The sequence below is a fragment of the Anguilla rostrata genome, chromosome 7 (assembly GCF_018555375.3).
Source record: "Anguilla rostrata isolate EN2019 chromosome 7, ASM1855537v3, whole genome shotgun sequence".
Taxonomy (NCBI): domain Eukaryota; kingdom Metazoa; phylum Chordata; class Actinopteri; order Anguilliformes; family Anguillidae; genus Anguilla; species Anguilla rostrata.
In genome coordinates, this window is record NC_057939.1 from 16351764 (window position 1) to 16373769 (window position 22006).

General features: G+C 43.9%; 1 protein-coding gene across 9 annotated transcripts in view; it reads right to left on the reverse strand.

Annotated features, from left to right (window-relative positions):
- The window catches only part of sox5 (SRY-box transcription factor 5), a 174345-nt gene that overhangs the window by 11936 nt on the left and 140403 nt on the right, over positions 1-22006 (reverse strand). For 4 of the 9 annotated variants that reach the window (XR_010331213.1, XM_064343192.1, XM_064343196.1 and 1 more), the window contains 5 exons: positions 17563-17689; positions 15285-15370; positions 9071-9193; positions 3973-4144; positions 940-1112 (listed from right to left, as the gene is read on the reverse strand). Coding sequence is in view for 8 of the 9 variants with exons in the window: in XM_064343192.1 (XP_064199262.1) it covers positions 940-1112; positions 3973-4144; positions 9071-9193; positions 15285-15370; positions 17563-17689 (681 nt within the window). In the remaining variant the exon portion in view is untranslated. The remainder of the gene's footprint in view (positions 1-939; positions 1113-3972; positions 4145-9070; positions 9194-15284; positions 15371-17562; positions 17690-22006) is intronic. The other 5 variants (XM_064343195.1, XM_064343200.1, XM_064343194.1 and 2 more) reach the window with 3 other exon arrangements.

Genomic DNA, 22006 nt, shown 5'->3' on the forward strand with positions numbered 1-22006 from the left:
GCATCAGGCCCTCCTGTAGCCACAGCTAAAGAGAACAGCCATGCACTGAGCCTTCCCATGGTCACAGCTATAAAGAACCGACTAGCATCAGGCCTCCTGTAGCCACAGCTAAAGAAAGTGGCCCAGCACTGGGCCATCCAGTAGCTACAACTGAAGAGAGTAGCACTGCTCTGGAGTCTTCTGTAATCGCATGTAAAGAGGGTAGGATAGTGCTAGGACATACTTTGACAACCATTGAAGAGGGCTAAACACGGCAAAGAGAAAAAATATGACTAATGAGCTTCCAATAAAAGCACGAGGCCTGCCTTTGAGCTATCCATAAACAATGCCTATTGGTCCAAAAAGATTTATGTTGAACTTCATGAAAAAATTATTACAGGAATATAAATATTTTGTGTACTGAACAGTGTGTGTTTGTGTGTGTTGAAAAGCAGAGGCAGGGATGTTGAACAGTATCATTACAGATGCTTCTGAAGCTCCTCTGCACCGTAATGTGTACCAGCTGACTCCTGCGTGTTTAACAAATAAGCGGCGTTTAGCCTAGCTGCTGAGGAACAGCCGGTGTCACTTGGCATTAGCATCTGGCAGAGCGTTAGCAGCCTCACCGCAGAAGGAGCCTGACAGAATTCCTGCCCCCAGCACTCCTTGAAGATTAAATATCTGAATAGCGTGTTTTTCTCTTCTGTATCTTTAGTATCCTGAAACTCAGTTATTTTGATCTGAGGAAAATGGTATATGCCTTACAGATAACCCTCTACATAGTCCTGCCTCTCAGGATATTGTGATAGTAAAATATGTACATTACTTAATGTACTGTAGACCTATATTAAGAATCCAGGCCTAGAAAAAATCATTTTTAAATGTGTATAGATACACTCACACATACGCACACACAGGACATATGCAAAACAGGTTACTGTGAGCAGCAAGCTCTCTGACCTTCTCTGAACGGCCATTGTTGAGGGCCAGGCTGCTGACCGCGGCCACCTTGGCGTCCAGCACCTGCTGCTCCCTCTTCAGCTGCTCCTTCATTTGCCGGGCCTCCTGGAAGGCTTTGGTCACCGCCTCATGGTCATTCAAGAACCCGCCAGATGTGATAGAGGAGAGGAGGTCTGCAAGAAGAGAGAGAGGGTCATTCTGAGTGTGCGTGTGTGCGTGTGCCTGTGCGTGCGTGTGTGTGTCTGTGTGGTGGGGCCAGGGGTGAAGCCTTCGGGAAGAAAACACAGAGACCCTGCAGTGAACGCTCTCTGGATGTGCAGTGTAAATACATTAACATGCACACTTGCCTGCCAGGTTCTGCCTGATTCACTGTGTCCCTGGGCACGTCTGATTCTCAATGTGTTCCTTTTCACCCACCACTCCACTTGAATTTAACCACCCCCTCACATACTGACACCGAAAGTGCTTTTAAATAACATCAGCTCATAACGTACTGACATAGAAGGTATATTTGAATATAACCACCCCCCGCACACAGTAACATTTAACGTGTGTTTGAATATAACCACCACAGGCATGGTAAGGAAAAGACTGCTTGAATATACCTAACAAAAAACGCACAAGCACAAGTGTGTTTTTGAATATACCCACCCTCACATGTACAGGCACCACAAGTGTGTCTGAATGTACCGATGCATCCTCTACTGTTACTGTGCATGTTCTCACTAATAGGAGCAAATCATACAGGGTTACATTAATCTTGTAATTATTTACTGCTGTAAATGTCAGCCATGTGCCCTGGGGCAGAATCACACACAGTAAAACAAGCACGGCGGGGACCCTTTGGAATGCACACGGCCCTCTCCGATCATTTAAAAGCTTCCCGTTTTTTGTTTGGCGCTTCTCATAAGAGGGGATCCAGAGGGTTTATGCATTTTCGTTCTAAAGCTCCGCAAATTCTCCAAAGAGAAAAGGCGAATAAACTGCATTCTGCCCCGATTCGCACAGATTACTCCTATTAAACCCGAGCCCCGCTAATTTCCCCCCGGAACATCTGCCCAGCGTGTATCAAAGATGATTCCCGGCTTCTTCTCGACATTATTATTTGTGTTATTTCCACAGCTTACCGGCCAATGGCGTCAGTTCCATCTGTGAGAGCCTCGCTTCATGCTATCATACTTCCCATCTCTCGGGTTAAACCTAACAAAGACCCGCGGAAGATTACGGCTCTTAATCTGCAGTAATCCACCAGTAAATGGCATCTCAGGGCAGATTAAGTGCTCAGATTCGTAGTGGCGGACAAGTGAACTCTTAAAAAAAAGAAGTCAGAACCAGTAAATCTGTTGAAGTGGCCACTGGCTTTAATCTGGAGGGTGGGGCCGTGGCTCTATTCTTTCTGATTACCCTGTATCAGCCGCTGACCACACAGCACTAAGAGATGGTTTTGCAGCCACACTAAAGGACAGAGTGAAAGATTATTCTGGAATCACAGTAAAGAACAGAGAGAAAGGTGGTTCTGGCATCACAGTAGAGGACAGAGTGAGAGATTGTTCTGGAATCATATTGAAGAACAGAGTGAAAGGTGGTTCTGGAATCACAGTAGAGGACAGAGTGAGAGATTGTTCTGGAATCACAGTAAAGGGCAGAGTGAGAGATTGTTCTGGAATCGTATTGAAGAACAGAGTGAAAGGTGGTTCTGGCATCACAGAAAAGGACAGAGCGAAAGATGGCAGAGATTGTAGGTTGGTGTGTGAGTGAAAGGATGTCTGAAGGACAGAATGTCAAGCCCTCGTCTCCATGGTGAAAGTGAAATAGAGGGAATGGAGGGGTCAGGGAGATGTACGGCTGTCACTTTTGGTCCTGAGAGGGGGGCTGGGGGAAGGAGTGTGAGGCTAACTGAGCTGTCCCAGGACACATTCAGTTACAGTATGTGACAGCAGGGACCAAAAATTGGGAGAAGGGGGTGGTCAAAAGATCAGGAGAGATGACAGATGTGGGGGAATTAAAAAGGCACACACACACACACACACACACACACATGTAAAAGGCACAAATCACTTAGAATCTCAGGCATGCCTGTACACGCACACAGACATGCAGACAAATGACTACGGCGTGTAAACAATGCGTACAGCTGTGAAGTGGGCTCGCTGTGGAGTGGAGTTATGAATCTTGCTGACCTGATAAACACAGCGGAACAGATGGAGCAACGGCGGGGCAGAAGGCGAACACCGAGCGACTGGCTCGCTTCAACACGTTCAGGAGGATTCCAACCAACCTTACACTCTAATCCATTTTTCACAATAAAAAAAAAAAACATCTGGACAACAAATCCGGTAATCTGTTATTAAATCCTGCGATTTGTTGAAAAACACGGAGATGAAAGGAAAAAATGGCTAACGGCTGAACGTGGCGCTAACGCTGAGGGCTCGTATTCACCGGGAGAGTGGAGTTGTGTGAGAGGCTCGTCTAATCTCATCTGACAATACGTCCAGCCTGTCCTGCCCGCTCCCTGTGTTCTTCATTCAGCTGCACCGAGAGCACCTTTTCTCGCCTAACAAATGCCTGAGTTTCATTCTCACACACTGACCAAGTCTGGAAATCCCTGGTCTCTTGTTATGCTAATAAACACACTAATAAATCAGTACTAGATTTTTTTCTGTATAATGTAGGAATTTCCATCATTCCTTAATTACTAGTATTTGGTTGTATAATTATTTGTAAATATATAAGGGCATAACTTCACCAATAATACATGCATTAGAAAAAACAATTATATTAGCGTATGTCTGTTTGGATGTGCATGCATATGCAGGTATAAAGAGTGAGACAGGCTGGTGTGTTTTCCTTCTTCTTAATAATAATAATAATAATAATAATAATAATAATAGCACCAACATGTTAGTGACTTATTAGGCTAGTAAAGAGTAAAAGAAGAAATTGTGTATAGTATAGATAAGCAAGTGTACTGGAGAGGCAGGAGGATATATTGTGAAGCAGCAGCCAGGTGTATTGCACGTGCAGGTGTGGTACCTATGGAGCTGATTCGAGTGGGCGGACTGCCGATGCTGGTGGGGGCGCTGTGCTTCAGGGACCCGGGGCCCAGCTTCTGCGCAGAGACCTGTGGGGAAGTGGGGGAGGTGGGTGACTTGCTCTCGGCTGTCTTAGGCTTGGACGACAGGTTCAGGGGCTGAGCGCCCTCGTCCTGAAAGTGAAACAGCAGAGACGTCTCCATGGTGACCGCATTCATGGGGACACGGGAGCCAATAAAAAATATCTGAGTCATACTGTTTTGCCCCACCCATTCCTGAGAATCCACTGCCATTGGCTCTCTGACCAGGGAGACAAACTGTGCTATAGTACATCTAGGGCATTGTCACTGATGTAAGGCAAGCAAAAATAGTCTTTATTAATTCAAATTTATGAAACCTGATTGATCCTTTCAGGCCACCTTTCCCTTAAAACTAAAATGCATCATATTTTCCAGTATCTTACAGTTTAGTGGGTGAACACACTGAAAAGCCAGTAAATGTTTTATAGTGCAGAACTACACTACATGGCAGATTCTATTTGAATGGATTGTGTCTCACATACTGCTGAAGTGTTGCTAAATCTGGAGCATTTTTATAATGCAACCTTGTTGGTGCTGCCTACGTACGGCTGTATCACATTTCTTTGTGAGAAAATCAGTGAGGTTTCCTTAAAAATGTGTCTTTGTTCGCCAGCCGACACTGGAGGAAGAAATCTTGATTCCTATGCCTTTGCTATTTTTGCATTGGTGATATAACACTATATACATTTCTTTGAATGAGATGGATTAATTATATACGCTGTGGGTATAGTGCACAGCCTGGTTAATATCTGTGATAAAACGGTACTTTCCATTTCTATTTGAACTATCAATGATATGTGAACAAAGACTGCACTACAAGACAGCAGTGAGCTTTGTCAAATGGATATGGCCACTTACAGCTTGGGTTCAGGCCCAGGCTACTACCCTATCTGGGTACCTATCAGCTCAGGTCAATTTACTTAACAAACACCTCAAGCTTTGTTCACTTACAGCTGACCTACTGCTTAGATGAGTCATTGGAAAAGCAGACACAAGCTGCCAGCTCCACGTACAAAGAAAAGACAATATCTGAAGCTTAGCTAAGCGTTCAAAGGCAGTATTTGCATTGACGCAAACAAGAACAGATGAAACAAGAAATGATGAGCAACAGCAGAAGGCTCTGTAAATATAATATACTGCCACCCACAGAGAGGAGAGGTGGAGTAATGCATTCTGGGTACTGTATGAGGGTCACACATTTGAAATAGTTTAGGAAACCACATATGGATTCCTCAGCTTCTTTGTTTCTTTAACGAATGAAAGGCTTTTCACTTCAGACACCCACTAAAAGTAAGGACATCATATTCCATTTTTTCCTTTTGGTATAAAGTTGTCCTTTAATCCTCTGTTGGAAAAAAAAAACATTCAATTCAATGCCTCTGTACTTTCCATACTCTCAATTTAACTCAGGTTTAATGGAGATATCCATGTACACTCTTTATATACTCTTTATATACTTCCATCCACACAAACACACACACACACGCACACATATACATGCATGCATGCATGCATGCACACATACAGATATGCACAAACACACACACACACACACACACAGAGGCGTATGCACAACAGAAAAACCCAGTGGAGATGAAAGTGTGTAACAACACTGTGGGAGAGATGTGACACCTCCTTTAGCAGTTTGGGTCTGATTGAGGTGAAGGGAGGGGGGGGGGGGGGCATGGCAAGAATTGTGAACACAGCATTGAAGCATGACGTAGTAACCATATGGTTATTAGCCCTGTGGATGATATAATTACATTGATCATGATTACCCCTGCTGATGACATAATCATATTTATAAAAAAAGTAGTGCACTCCCATGACAGGAAGAAAGGATTAGATCATAGAGCTGTAGCGAGATCCGCATTCCCCCCTGACCAGAAGACACATATTCTTTGTGCTTGGGGAGAGGGGGGGTAGAGCGTGCCATGTTTAGCATTGGGGAAACTTTTCCCCAATCCCTGAAGACAAAAAAAGGGGTTTCTGCAACAGTGGTCTCATTGTGGTCCTGACCTTAAATGTGTGAACACAAGAGAGGAGAATTCCAACTTGTGGGCAACCAAACCAAAAGCACAAAATGCTTATTCATTCCTGAAACCCACAGCCACAGAGAAGCAACAGAAGCAGGATGTAGCAGTCTGTAACCTGAACCACAGAACACAGAAACAGTAACATTCACCGGCAGCATACACTGCTACTACAGGTAATGCTACAACTACACTGCGATAGCAACCAATGTTATTCTCTCAGCACCGTCACATCTAGTACTAGGTGTACTAATAGAAGAGATGGTGGAATACTGCTTGTGGATGGAAGTCTGTCCCCTGTGGTCAAGCTGAAGGTAGCAGCTACACTCAACCTGCTCTCAACACTCACGTTTTTCATGAATGGCCTGATTAAGACCTTCCCCTGCAGTCTTGTGATGAGCTTTAACAGGCTGGGGTTCATTACAGTGGGGCTGAGTGGGGAGGAACCCAGCAGATCTCCTCATTATGCTGGAGACAATGGCCTCCCTGCCTGAAGGTTGCATTCTGACCTATATTGGGCTGGGTTTGCAGAAGAAACCAGAATATTTATTACAGTTAAAACCCTTTTGCAGAGCTCTGTGTTTCTTTCTCTCTAAAGAAAATCCTTCGGTGGGAGACTGGCCAACATGAATAATGCAACGAAGGAGGAATTAGTCGAGATTGGGGCTATTGTGTGATTGGCTGAGGCGATGTTTTTTGAAATGGGCTGTGTGTGGGCTGCATGTGATTGGCTGGACTAGGGTTGAGCTGTGTGTTATTGATGGGGTTGTGGCCCGGGCAGGAATACATGTGAGTGACAAGGCTGGATTATATATGCTGGGCTCTATGCAATTTATTGTGCTACAGTACAGTACATGTGACTGACTGAGCCGCATGTGATTGTCTAGGCTGTGGGTAAACAGCATGTGTCACTGGACAATGAGAACTTTCAGTGAGATGTGCACTTCCTCTTGAGAAATCTCAAGAATAGAGACTTAACAAATACCCCTTAGCAATGGGGACTCAGGAAATGCCCATTAGTAATGGCTGGGACAGAAAATACTCAGCAGTAATTGCTGAGAAAGACGCCGCTTTTTGTTAGTGCTATGTTTGAACCTTTTGTTAAGAGTAACCATTTAAAGACCCTTCAGAGAATGTATATGTAGAATGTATGTTGCCATGTTCTTTCTACTCATTGTTTTGTATGAAAACTTTTGATCTTTTTTTCATGTTGTGGGTTTTAACATGGTTCCAAAATGAATTGTCCATCAGAGATAATGTTATTATTGAATCAGTCGATCAATATACGATAATTCAATATAAGATAATTCATTGGCATTCTATGGGAGATGTATGCATTACTGAACTAATAAAAGGTATCACCCCACCACTGATAAGACCCTCACAAATTGAAGATTGTTACTCTTTCCCCTATACTGCAGGCTGTTTCTCCAGGCTTACTGAAGAGGCTCTTTCTCCACAATGCACAATTTCACAATGCACATACCATGCGGCTCAGACCTTCTCCTGCTGAAACAGATCACAGGGGCCACTCACAGCCTAACAAAGGGCCTCAGTCCAGCAGGTCCAGCAGGTGATCTTTCTCCCTTTCTTTATCTGATACCCAGGTCTCTTATATTGCTCGTACCTCCTCTCGGCCTTCAGCCTTGAAAAATATGAAAACTCTCTCTGAAGTCTCTGATATCTCTACTGCTCTGGGGAACACACCCTTGGCCTGGCCTCTCCCCCAAAACTGCAAGGACGACGCCACACTTGGTCTGCTCCCTCTTAATGAAAGATTACAAATTAACCTGCCCATCACGCAACTGCCCGTTCCTAACCTGATACACCCCCTGGTGCTGACCCACCTGGAAAAATGCACACACACCCCAGACCCCCTTCTGGCCAGCCTCACCGCCAACATTGTTCAACTAACCAATCCTGAACTAATTCAGAGCTCTCCTGTTAGATTAGCCTGCACTGTCCTGACCTACTTTTGTACCACGCATACAGTATACGCATATCTGTCCACTTGTTAACAGTATCTTCTTCAAAGCCCTGCTACTGGTGTTCTGGGCCCTTAACTTCTTTGCTTCTGTTTCCATTCTGTCTGTTCTGTCTCTGTAGGCCAGCTTTTGGCCTGTATCTGTTACAGTGCTTCCTCTATCTGCTTTTCCCCACAGCAAGGGCTCGCTCATTTTCAGCTTTTCCACAAGAACAAAACACCACACTTCCAGACCAACATACTAACTTCCTCACCTCTCCATACTCCAGGCACCGGGGTTCATCTGATTTGGATCTGCTGGTTGGACTGAGACACGAAACCCAGCTAATTGCTCCTTCATGCACTCATATGTTTCATATCCTACTTATGGTTTATAGAGCATGCTGATAGCTGAGAGTTGCTAATTATGATTTGGGTATTATGATTATAAAGCTCTAATATCGAATGCAATGAACGTCCATAAGGCACAGTTCACAGAAATTTACAAAAAACTGAAATTTCCCCCCCAAAAAAGAAAAAAAGAAAAAAGAAATTGTTTTTCACTTTTTGAGATTATATACAGTCCATGCAGGAACAGCCCTCTCTGTCAGTGGCTGCATATATACTACACAGAAAGACACCGCCAATGACTGTACAGAGAGAACACTAACAGCATATTTCACAGTATATATCACCCCTGGCACCTCTCCCGCCTCCCTCTGCACATCCCTCCCGCTATTATTGAAATGGGATTTCTGAGCCTCATGCTGACCAGTGACCCCGCATTCAGAGGTCAGGCACTGGCGTATTTTCATTGTGTCTGCCTGATACTCAGGGAGGGTCTTGCATTAATGAGCAGCGGTCCCTGCTGGCCTCTACCAGGAACATGGCCTGCTTTCGCACAGAACCTGGTTGGGCGTTCAGATGAGGCGGCAGTGTGGTCATCGCAGCCTTTAATACGAAACACGCGCACACTGAGAGAGGAGGAGACGGCGGCGGCCTGGGACGCGGATGGAAGCGTACCTTGGGTTTTGGCGGCGGCGTGCCTCTGCACTTCTCCGTCGGGCCACTAGAGGGCGAGTGCGTGCCGACTAGGTTGGCCCCTGGGGACACCTGCATGGCCGCCAGCTGGGCCGCGTAAAGCTGCTGCAGGAACAGGAGGAGGGAGAGAGAGGGAGAGAGAGAGAGAGAGAGAGGGAGACATGAATAAATAAATACGCTCCTCGCACAAACAAAAAGAAGATGCAAGCTAAAAAGCTAGGGCAGCCATTAGCAGAGTCCTGATGGCTGTTTTTGTTTAACAGGCAAGCACTTCTCCTGCAGGGGCTGTCACTTCAAGTCCCGCCGCTCGCCCCCCAGGGGCTTGGCTAACAGCACACGGGACTGAGAGATGTCCTAAGCAGGTGCATTCTGGGAAACGCAATGCAGTGGGGTCAGCCGCAGGAAAGTGCTTCTGAAGGTGAAAAAGTGGCTGACGTGCTCATCGACGGAGATAAAAGTGGCAAATTTCCGCACCCAGCAGAATGCAGATGCCAAAGTAGATCTTCAAAGTGACATTACATCACACTGACGGACCCTAAACTCAGGTTGTGTTTTCCAAAGACAAAAAGATTTAGCTGAATATTTCTTTATAATAATAAGTTGTGTTTGGTGAAGAAAGGAATGGGCAAAGTAGTATTAGCACATGAACATAGTAAGGAGTGGTTTGTTGGGTCACCCAGTAGGTCTCTTTCACAAGAATCATGGTCTTTTTATTACTGCAATGGCTCACCCTAAATAGCAGATGAGATTTAAATAATCATTATGATATTTATTGCAATACCAACAATCAGATGAAATACTCAGATCAATATTGACACAATTAATTACCATTTGTACCTGGTAAATACTAATGCTATTCTAAACAAGTGCTTCATCCTGTTTACACATCCCACTACGTGTTCAGCACTTGCATACATTTTAAGGGAACATTTTAAGGGTTATTACAGTATATAAATAAAGCTACAAACCATGGAAAATAGTTTTTGTTAGATCTATCAAGCATTTATAATCTCAGGACTGGTTCAACATCTTATGTTCAACATGAAATGCATTGATTTTTTACATAATGAAAAAAGGAAGTAAAACTCCATCCATATACATTATGTACATAAATGATCAATGTATGGTAAATTATTGTTACCTTTTCAGAGAACACCACTAAGTGCCCCGTAAGGACATTAGGAATGAGACTTGAGTGTTTTAATTGTGTTTTTTCTTCAAGATGTGGAACCAAATCAATGTGAGTAAAACTTCTGTCCTTCTGTTTCACATTGGCTGCCAGCCATGAGCGGGAAACAAAGACTGTTTATGCAAATGTCCACAGCAGCTCTCCCATCACCCTTTCAACACATTACACACACACACACACACTCACACACACATATGCACACACACACACACACACATATACTCATGAACACTCACACACACACACACACACACACACACATACTCGCACACAAACACACAGAGACACACACACACACACACACACAGAAAGAAAGATAAAGAAAGGGAGAGAAAGAAAGGGGAAGAAAGGGAAAGAACAAGCAACAGAGACATAAGGGCCAGGAATAGCTGATGGAATAAAAGGTCTTGTTGGCCATTTCTATTCAATTACCCAACCCCCCGCCTCCCCCCTAGCCCAGCTCCAGGAGGTGTGTGCGCCTAAGCGTAACCCCCCACCCCCCCTTCTCGGGGGAAGTGGTCGGGTGCTAGATTGAGACCACTGGCTCAAATGGCTTTATTTGCTGTTTGAATTGAGTTCCATTACAGGCCAGTTTCTGTCACTCAGCCCTGCTCAATGGGGCACGGAGAGAGACACGGTCACTCACACACTTACAGCACGCAGCGACAGAGCGTGCCCACACAGCCCCGCGCTGCCATGCAGATGAAGAGACAGGAAGTGACAGCACAGACCCCTGGGGTCACTAACAGGCATGTGAGAGGGGGGGAAAAATACACGACACAGAAGGGGGGTGGAGGCACAGACGGAAAGATCTGGTACAAATCATATCTGGGTCGGGATGGCACAGAGGGCTTTAAATGTCAGCCACTTGCGAGACTGCGAGAGATGTGTGTAAGGGGAGGGAGGTGGTGGGGTGCTTGTGCGCTATTAGCATCTGCATTTGAGGGGGTGCCTTAGCTGGGTGGGTAGAGAAGGTGCCTGGGAAGGATGGTCACAGGAAGCAAGCCACTAGGTGAAATTTAGAAACACTCCAGAAATGTATTTCTCTGGCCCAATTAACCTCTTATATGAACATTCATAATCAATCGTTAAATCTGTGCCTATGTTTGTTGCAGGAATATTTGCTGAGCTACGATAGCATGTTCATTATCAGCCCCAAGTGATACATAAATTGCAAGAAACATATGCTCATTCTCAATGAACACTGTTCGGAGAACAGGCATCTGAGAGCAAAACAGCAATCAGAACTTGCTGGCTGTCACTGACACACAATAACTGCAGCGAGATTTCCATGTACAAACTAATGTTACTCATACCTATAAAAGCTTATGTGTATTCATTTTTGTTAATACATTTAAGAAATGCCTCATTGGAAAGGTTTAAACCGCTAAGTAGCTAAACTAGTTATTACCCTACCCTGGAACAGTAAATAATGTCTGTTCACAATACGCATTCTATTCATATATACTGCCAAAAACACTGGAAGAGCAGTGTCCTTACTCAGCCACCACTGCTCTTCCCCACCCCCGTCCACTGCAGGACCGCAGCACCCCCATTATTGCCGCAATGATGTCTTTAATGTCATGGACACGTCCTCAGAGCAGACCTTCTCCGGGCTTTTTCATTCTCCGAGATGACAGAAAACTTGCACTGCAATCTCAGGCAGTTAGAGCGGATGCACCGCCTCCCAGTGTGAACGGATCTGAGGCGCGGGGGGCGCGAGCTCTTGTTCCCCTTCAATAAGCCCGGTTCACAGAGTTTATGTTTTTCTTACATCCGCGGATTCTGGAGAATTCCCTGAAAAGAAGGCAGTTAAGAATGGCCGCGTCTATTGTTTATAGGCTGACCCGCTGCAATTTCTTCTTCCCCTCGCATTCTTCCCGTCGGGTTCCGCAGCTTTCGAGCGCGAGAGAGAGTGCACCGTGACACATTCAGCACCTGACTGATAGCAGAGACCGGGGAAGCAACAGCGCGGTCTCTGTGCGGACTAGAGGGGTTGTGAGAAAGACAAAGCGCGTTGACCTCCACAAATAAATGGAAAATTCCTTGGGCATAAATAACTTTCCTGGCTCTTTATAAGTACAGCTGAACAGTGCTTTTCAGGGGCAGCGCGGGGTTAGAAGGACCTTCCACCCACACCACTGCGCTGCTTAGAAGAACAGTACCATTAAAAAGATGTGAGGGAACGGCTCTCTGGACAAAGGGTCTTTAGAGGACAGGTCAACTTCCCCTTTCAATTTTCTACCGCCATTTCTACCACTGTCCCCCTCGCTTTAGAAAAATGACATGGTGGCCCCATTGGCGGCAATCAGGGGGGAGCATTGCAGTATATGTGTTTTCATCTGCCATGTGACTGCAGGGATTGACATCGCACGTTCTGTGACCGCACGGGGACTGATATGGCATGTGCCGTGAATTCATGGGAGACGGACAACCATACGATGCAGGGGAAAGGCGTCCCATCACTGAAACCATTTCTGTGCACTTAAGAGACTCTGCCATGAAAAAATAAAATCAAATTCTTTTATATTGGACTTTTATCTTATCCCCCCTCCAACGCACGCACACAAACACACATATACAAGCACGGTGTATTGCATTAGACCTCTCACAGGGGCAATTCAGATAAATAAATCCTTGTGTCTTCTCCACATCTCTGAAAGTACATACTCCAGTGAAGGCATCAGCCAGAGTCTGCCTGTGTGTCCCCCTCTCTCTTTGTCTCTCAGACTCCCCGTCTCTCCCTCTCTCCCCCATGTACAGTGCAGTAATCCTGTACAATATGTTCCAACATCTGCCTCCCCATATGATGCCTGACCCATTCCATTGGCCCTCTTTATACCTCTCCAGTATGACTGTTCATTACACCAGCTGAGCCGATCAGGCCAGCAGCTACGCTTCATTCCTCCATCTCTCTATTTCTCTGCCTCCCTGTCCCTCATCCTTCCCATCTGCTCCTCTCACATCCATTTGGATCATAGATCCAGTAAGTACAGCTCCGTCTCTACATCCCTGTCGCTGGCTATCCCTGATCCACGTCTTTCCATCCCTGTGGCTGGCTATCTCTGATCCACTTCTCTCCATCCCTCCTCCGTCCTCTCACTCTTCCTGTCTCATCTCTCCATCTCTATCCCCATCCATCTCTTTATGTTCAACACAACTGCATACAACTTGTTATACACACATACACATACGCACACACAGGATTTTCTTTCTGAATAAGTAAATCGGCTTTAAATCCAGTGAACAAAACCAGCCATTACCAGCTTAGTGCAAATAGTGCTCTGTATTATTGGTCAGAGATTTTCCATATTGCAAACAAGGAGTTAACTGTTGGAATTCTATTAGTATTATACATACATATAGTGTTAACTATTCATATTCTATAAGTATTTCATTTCTCTAACCTCAGATTGAGTATTCTGTTGGATTTCATTTTGTTAACTAAATATATTTTGTTTGTGTTTCACACAGTTAACAGAAAATAGTCTTATTGGTGTTACACATAAAGCAATAATTGCTGATATTCAATTTGAGGACATGACATACTTCCACGTGTAAATGCTGTAAATCCCTCATCGTGGCTGATGAATGCTACATTTGGCTATAGCCCTGGCCTCCCTGACCTCCCTCTGAAAGTGACAGGGTTTCATATCAGCTCTGCTAATGGGGTCTACAGGCACCAGGCCCGCATACAGCACGATCACTTTCTGCACTGTGGTGAGCAAGCCACAGTCTGAAACACAGCTGTTCAGTGGGAAACTGACCAGACAGACATATTAAACAGACATACTGCTACTTAGTGAACCTGTAGTACAGCATGTCAAGTCCTGAGTCAACTGCATACCCACAGGTATCAAAACTGCCCAACCATCCCAATTGTGTTCTTTTTTCAACAACTTCCCTGACCTGCCCTTAATGCAGAGTCTGAACTTTAAGTGAAGCAACACAAATGAAAGACCAGTAGACAATCATTAAGTGATGGACAGGGAAGAGTTGCATGCTGTACTGGAAGAGAGTTGCATGCATTCAGGATATTTGTGTCTGTGATTTAACAGACATGTAGTAAAGATTAATTAGCTGTACAGCACTTTACATATATGTGAACAGTAGGTGAAACAAAATGACGATAAACAAACATAGGCCTACTGCAGATCTTCAGAATAAAAATCTACAGTATTGACCTGGATATGCCATTAATAAATATTTTTAATCTGATTAACATGGATTCTGTAGTTATAGAACATTAAATATCTCTAACAAATATTTTCTCTAGCTAGCTAACCTGCAAGATAGCTACTGTATTTATCGAATTGACAAGGCAAGCTATATAACTTCACTCACCTCACTGACGAATTTGATTGTTTCATCATGAAGTAAATACGAGATTTAGTCACAGCGAAAGCGTTTGAATTGGCACAGAGTGTGGCAAAAACTGTATAATCGCACACTGAGCAGAAGGAAAGGATGTGTAATGTTCCAAAGGGGAAAAACTGCATGTAATACTTGTATCAGCCCCAATGACAAAGTGATGTATGAATTTAAGAAAGCAGTTTTTGTGAATACATGTTATATTGCGAAGGTTTTGAACATGTACATTGTCTATCCCGGTTGAGCAGACAAATATCTATGGAGTGATGTGGCAGAGGATGGTCTGCTGACTACCACCCTCCCTCTCAGGGAGATGCTATAGTAATCATTAACTTATAAAGGTTTTTTGTTACCTTTCTTGCACTTCGATTAAGAAATATATAAGTATATAAGAAGTATATAATACAAGCCTGTCATTATAGCTGCCAGGTACAATTCATTATTTTGAAGGTAAAAGCCACCTTTAACACAGCAACAAAAAAAAAACGGGTATATGACTTCAAGTTTCTGTTCTTCCAAAAGCCTTTCACAGTCATCATGTTGTAGCATGCATTGGGCCTGACACAGCAGACAGCCACTACATCTGGGGAACATCTCCATTAAGAAACAGCACGAGCACATGTATGCACCGCTTACCTGGAGCTGCAGGGGACCGAGCCCAGGCGTAGCTGCAGCAGCAGCTGCCATGGTGGTGGGCATCAGCTGGAGAGGGTAAGGGTCACCTGCAGAAGGCAAAGCATGTGTCAGTCGATATACCCCTGCCCACCCCACCCCACACCAAATCATACTCTACCTCCTCCACACCAGATCCATCACCCTCCACTTCAAATCTATCACTGATGAGTTATAAGTTAGGTTTAAAGAGTGTGCTCAACAATATCAGCTCGTGTTTCTAGGTTCTTTTACCACTCTGTTCAGACTGCTCAGAATATAGTATTCATAAAGTAACATCACATATGATGCTGTTCAGCTTTTGTACAGTGAAACTAAATCCATGAATAGGCCCGAGTTCCTCTTACATATGCTCTGAGAATGCTTTGTTCTGAGAAAGATGAGAGCCATTTGTGTGATTCTATTTTCAGTAATAAAGCTACCATATTACTCACACAAATTCGCAAACATTAAAAAGGAGCAAGTACTGTCTTAAAATGGCAGCATTAAGAACGGTCAGGCCCGACGTAACATTTTGCTCTGTTTCCCTGTTAGTCATGTGTACAAAAATAGGTCGTAAATTGAGACCATCTCTCAATCTCCTCCATTTCACAAAATAATCTCGTTCAATTATCTCATGTAGGTGTTACTTATTTGTTTTAAACGTAAGTCTTATTCAGTATTTTCTTATTTAGTTTATTTACTTATTTAGGGGTCAAAATGAACAAGTGAGAAATGTATTTTTACTTTGTGTAATTATTTATCCACCAGTTGGAATTTTGTAAACAGCGCTTTAGACGACTGAAAAACTACATTTCATTCTACGGTACATTTATAGTAAATAACAGATGCATTAAAAATCTGTGGCATTTCTTCACATTTCTCTTTAAGAATTCAAACAAATATTATTTCTTTATGTGTTGTTACTTCAGCAATATCAATCTTTTGACAAGAGTATATAAATTAATTCCATTGCTCAATATGATATTAGACATAGACGCAACATATGCCATGCATTTCACTCAAAATTGAATTTAATCACTGATTCAGTTCTTGTTAACTTGCATTTCAGTGTTGACAATAAATCAATTTGCATATTCTTGTCATTTTTGCTACTGGGTCAAAACACAAGCCTCATATCAAAAAACAATAACCCTAGATGTTCCTATTGGATTATCCAAAACATTTTTCCCACATAACCATTTCCTTAAAAACTCTTGGTTGAAGCATTCTTTGGAACAATGTCAAGGGTGTATTCTGGGAGTTTTTATTCCTCTGGTACCTAAACAAACTAAAGAGTTTCACATATTTTATGTCTCTCGTGGGGAACTCTGCAAAAAGAGAGAGAAATAAAGAAACAGAAGATGCTGGTTTTGGCCATGGGGCTACAGTAACTCTACTGGGAGACTAGTTCTCACTGGTTTAAACTGGGTAAAGGCGATTAGAGTCCAGTTCTCACTGGTTTAAACTGGCTAATAATGCACAGAATCCAGTTTTCCACTGCTTTCAGCTACAGAGGACAGAGTGACAGCAGGTGGTAATGGACTAGAGGGAGTAAGACAGTAATAATTGAAATGGGTGGACTTGTTTCAGAAACTGTGAAGTTCTGTGGGCAGAGCTGGACGTCGTGAAGTGTTGGAAGTATGTTGGAGGCGTGTTGGAAGCGTGTTCTGGCTGTGGCCTGTGTTATTGCGAGGAAACCTGGGGCAGGTCAGTGTACCCCCCTGTGTGTTCACGTTATTCAGCTGAATCCTGGCACACGCCTGTTCTCACTGTAAACAACACATTGCCTCACAGTTGGGTCTGCTACAGCCAAAAAAGACAGCCCCAAAGGACTTTTTTTTCCTTCTACTTATTGAAAATACAATTTGAGACAAAAGGAAAACAGAAACTAGATTAAATGATAACTTCATGATTACATATTTTTCTATTTTCAATATAAAAATATACATACCTGTTGAATATTTCAGCTCTAAAAAATGTATTTGCTTTCTTGTTACAGATTCAAACCCCCATACCCCATGCCTCATCCCAAATACTGCATTCTCACACTTCATGCCTATCACCTCACACAATGAACCAATGAACATATCACATCCACACCTTATAGCTATACCCCAAATCCATACCCACAGTTGACACCTTCATCTTGAACCATATTCCACAAACCTTCACTCATACCCCTGACCTCTGGCCAGACCTCATACCCCATGTCCATGCGAGAGAGAGAGACAGACAGAGAGCATGGGAGAGAGAGACTCACTGCAGCCTGGCTTGTAGTTGAACCCTGGAGGCAGGAGGAAGCCCTGCTGGGCTGCAGCTGCAGCCAGAGTCCTCTGGTCTGGAGGGAACACAGGGATCATCAGGGGAGGCAACTGACCCTGGACCTGCTGAAGGACAGAAAGAGGGAAAGAGAGAAAGAGAGAGATAAAGAGAGGTATCAGTCATGCACTTGTTCATGTAACACTGCTACAAGGTTTTTATTTTGTAAAGGAGAGGTATTTTTCGTTTGTTTACTGAACAGGTATATGGGGTCGGTACTGTGAAAAACAGGAACGGTTAATTATCAAGAATATTCCTTAATGTACTCGGTAATCATCTTCATCTTCTGTGTTTCCTTCCTGTACTGAGGGGCAGCGAAGGGTGCATTTCAAGATTATAATGCCCCCTTCCAAAAGTATGTGTAGTTTCCCAGTGGTTTGAAGAGTATAACACTGGTGCTATCCATACCATAGGCTGCTCAGAACCAGATTGAGCATTATGGAATTTCTGGAACAGCACTTGAAACACTATTTCCCAATCCGCTACTATGAGGTAGAGAGCTTAGTCAGGGCACACTGGCCACATTTGGTAGCCTCCCAAACTAAATTTGAGTCAATTTAGAATCAGTGCCCTTTAGCGAATTTTAGTTGAATATTAGGTTTGCTAACAGGACCCCATACTGAGCTAATGTGCCTGCAAGGTCTATATGCAAAACAGAAAGCCGCATAGAAACTGCACTGTTATATACGCGCAACACATCAAATGCTCATAGCAACCACATGATTGCTGTGAACACTAAAAAACACAGTCCCAGGTCTTGAACTCATGGTCATACTGAGATACAGGCCAGTGAGCAGGTCAGTGACTGAACCAACCGTGTCTCGCAGATTACGGACAGACACACATACACACACACACACACACAAACAAACACCCACAAACACACACACTCACACTCACAGAACATCACGCAGAATCTTCCACATTCTCCCAACAGCTGGCCTCTCTTTCTGTGGAGAGCTCATCTCGGCATGAAGCCATGAGCCTTCACAAGGTTTCCAGGATAAAAAAAAACAGTGACTTTGGCAAGAAGGCAGATTCAAACACAGACACAGAGAACTGGGAGACAGATGGTTCTACCAAGGAAGGCACTGCCAAAAACACAAAGACTCCAGAAGAGATGTTACTGAGAGAAAGAGAAGAGAGAGAGAGAGAGAGAGAGAGAGAGAGAGAGAGAGAGAGAGCGACAGCGACAGAGCGAGAGAGAGAGGGGGGGAGAGAGAGTTAGAGTGAGAGTGAGAGAGAATGAGAGAGAAAGAAAGAGAGAGAGACACTGTGTCTTTGGTGTCTGGTGGAAGAAATCTGAAGTGAAGTTACCAAGAGTGTGTAATCATGGCCATTTTGAATACAAGATGATGTTACTGAGATAGTAAATATGGAGTAACGTTACTGAGGGTGTAAATGCTTACAGTAGGCAGAGAGTCTAAATGTTATTGTGTGTAAATGTGAACTGTTGTTTTTCAGAGAAAATGGACTTTGCCAATGCTGATAAGTGAGTAAGTGGATAAGATAAGTTGTTGCCATTTCCCTGGCCTTGGTTAATTAGAAACTTCCAGCTTAATTGGAGTCATTGACTGGATGCAACTTGAATTGGCAGTTGTTGCAAGTGTCAGTCAAATGCTGGGTCAAAGACATCTTTAAATTGAATGGCGGGGGCCGTCCAGGACAACTGTGAACACCAATGTCGAATATAAGCCAGCGAGTCCAGAATAGTGGTAAGGCATTCGTACTGCTGTCCACGTTCCACCTAATGCCTTCCTCCTCTCAGTCTATTCTGCTTTCCCCCTCAGCTCACATTTTGCTTTTGCTCGCTCTCCGATATCTGTTCCCACCCCCAATCTCTCTCTCTCTCTCTCCCACTTTCTGTCACTCTGCATTTTGCCCCATCTAGTCTATCCCCTCTCATTCTCCGTCTCTCTTTTGCTCCCTCTCTCCCCCCTCCCGCCGTTGCTGCAGTAATGACCGTGCTCTGTCTCCCGCTCCCTGCCTGCTCCCCAGACCGGAGCCAAACACTATAATCACACGATCGCTGCACAGGGAATAGTGGGATTCAAACATTTGTTTTCAACCACACAATAATTACTCAACAATTTGGGTTAACCATAAATGCCATGTTGCCTACACAGTGATCAGAAGGTAGAGTCGTTTTATTGTTCAGCTTAAACAGGCCCCCCGTGGAGTGTAATCACAGACACAACAGTGTTCTTCCTTCTTTCAGGATTAATTGGGCATATGCTGTACTGTGGTTAGCTCTATTGGGCACAAGATGTAATGTGGTTAGATATATTGGGCAGGTGCTGTTCTGTGGTTAGATATACCGGGCGCACATTGCTGTGTGGTCACATGAATTAGGTGCACATTGCACTGTGGTCAGCTGTGTCCAGCTATGGCCCTACTTGGGCGGTATAGCTACACCAAAGGCACAGCCTCCCTCTGATACCTCTCTCTCTCTCTCTCTCTCTTGCTGTCTGTCTCTCTTGTTCTCTCTTTGTCTGTATGGGAGAAGTATGCAGCAGGAATTCAAAACAAGCAAACCTGCAGCTCATGTGCAAAAATGCGCAAATATCCCAACTGGCTGTGTCTTCAGAATTTTCCTGCTTTTTCCTACTGACCAATGTCAGAATTTTTGGAGTGGCCAATAGTCTAATTACATCTTGAACCCTAGCAGCACTGATGGGCCCTAGATCATCAATTTGCATGTGAATTGAATACTTGACTAGAAAACCAGCACCAATGACTCTTTATGTTATAAGCTAAAATTTCTTACATCAAAATGTCTTATGTAAAATGCCAAATTCCACACTGGTCTAAAATTTCAATTAGAACCGAATAAACATTAATATGCAATTAAGATATCTAGATAATGTCCCATTAATGTTTGGATTCATGAAGACTTATTTAAAACTGTGGAATGGGTTTTAAAAATATATTATTTTCTGACCAGGAGACCAGATTCATTTAGTGAAACATGCTGGCCCATGGATAGTGTAGAGAGAACATCTGTTGAGCATACATAAGGGATATCCCACAGTTCCTCTCTTCTATTAAGAGCTGTTTTGAAACCCGCTTAGCATGTGCCCTCCAATGAAGGACTTCCTTGAAGGCTCAAGTCAGCAAAAAAAAGGACTATGATTCCCAGCAGCCCCCACCCTCTTCATCCTTCACGTTTAACCCTTGCCCCGGAATACTCTGGACAATAGCGCCAACTCCATCTGTCAGCTCTATTAAACCTAGATAATCCCCTACAACAGCTGGGCATTGAATTCCACACAGTCTTTTCCCTCACTCACACACAAACCAACAGACAAGACAATTACCCTCAAATGTACTAATCATGCATACACCCACTCACACAGACACAAGACAGACAGCTAGGTATGCAGGCATGTACTCGACACATGCATGCACACACAAGTGTACAAACCCAAACAAACAAGCACGCCCAGCCAGATGTCCCTCCGCCACACATACACACAACTGGTTGGTATGTGTGTGTGTGTGTGTGTGTGTGTGTTGGGGGGGGTGGGGGATGGGGGTCATGTCAGGAAGTAAGGCTGAGGGTGTAATGAGTAACATATGGACATAACAAGCAAGTCCAACAAGCCTACCCATTCACCTCCTCCACCCCCATCAGACTGTCCCTCCATAATTACACATGGGAAATGACACACCAGGAAAATGAGAGAACAACTCAAAACAGTGCTCCTCTCAAGGACAAGACCAAGGCCAGGAGAACGGAGGCCCTTAAAATAGTGAGTGAGTGGAATCCTGAAAGTTTTCCATCTCTTTGTTTGAGCTGGACCTCCAGTAAGCCTCAACCTCAAACACAGTTCCCATTCAAAACCCTATCAAAGGAACATGGCAGACAATGCCACAAAGCTAACAATGGCTATGGTGAGGTAAGCCAATTTGGTGGGTAGGTTCATATTAATTTCGATATTTCCTTCACCTCTGTATGAAACAGAAAGAAACAGGACACAATGAGGCCAATTTCTTTCTCAGTTAAACCAGGAGCAGCGTGAAGTGTAGGTTCTGAGAGTAAAGGAGCTAAATTTCACTGCTTCCCTTTCAGATCCAATGTAAAGAACACACAGACCTAAAAGGGAGAAAACAGCCGCAGTGTAAAGAAAATGCAGATCTAACACAAAGAGAACAGACATTGAAATTGCTCTTCGTGTGGAGAGAAAACCTGAAGGAAACACAAACGCTGCATATTCAACTACCCTCTAATCAGCCTCTCAGAAACAACAAGTAAAACTGGCATAAAAGCAAACGCCAGAGGAGGAAAACTTTTCTTCATGACTTTCATTAGAGGTAAAAAAAAAAAAGAAATGGAGAAAAAGTGGAAAGTTGGCAGAGAACTGGCTCTGTATCGTTCGCCAGGC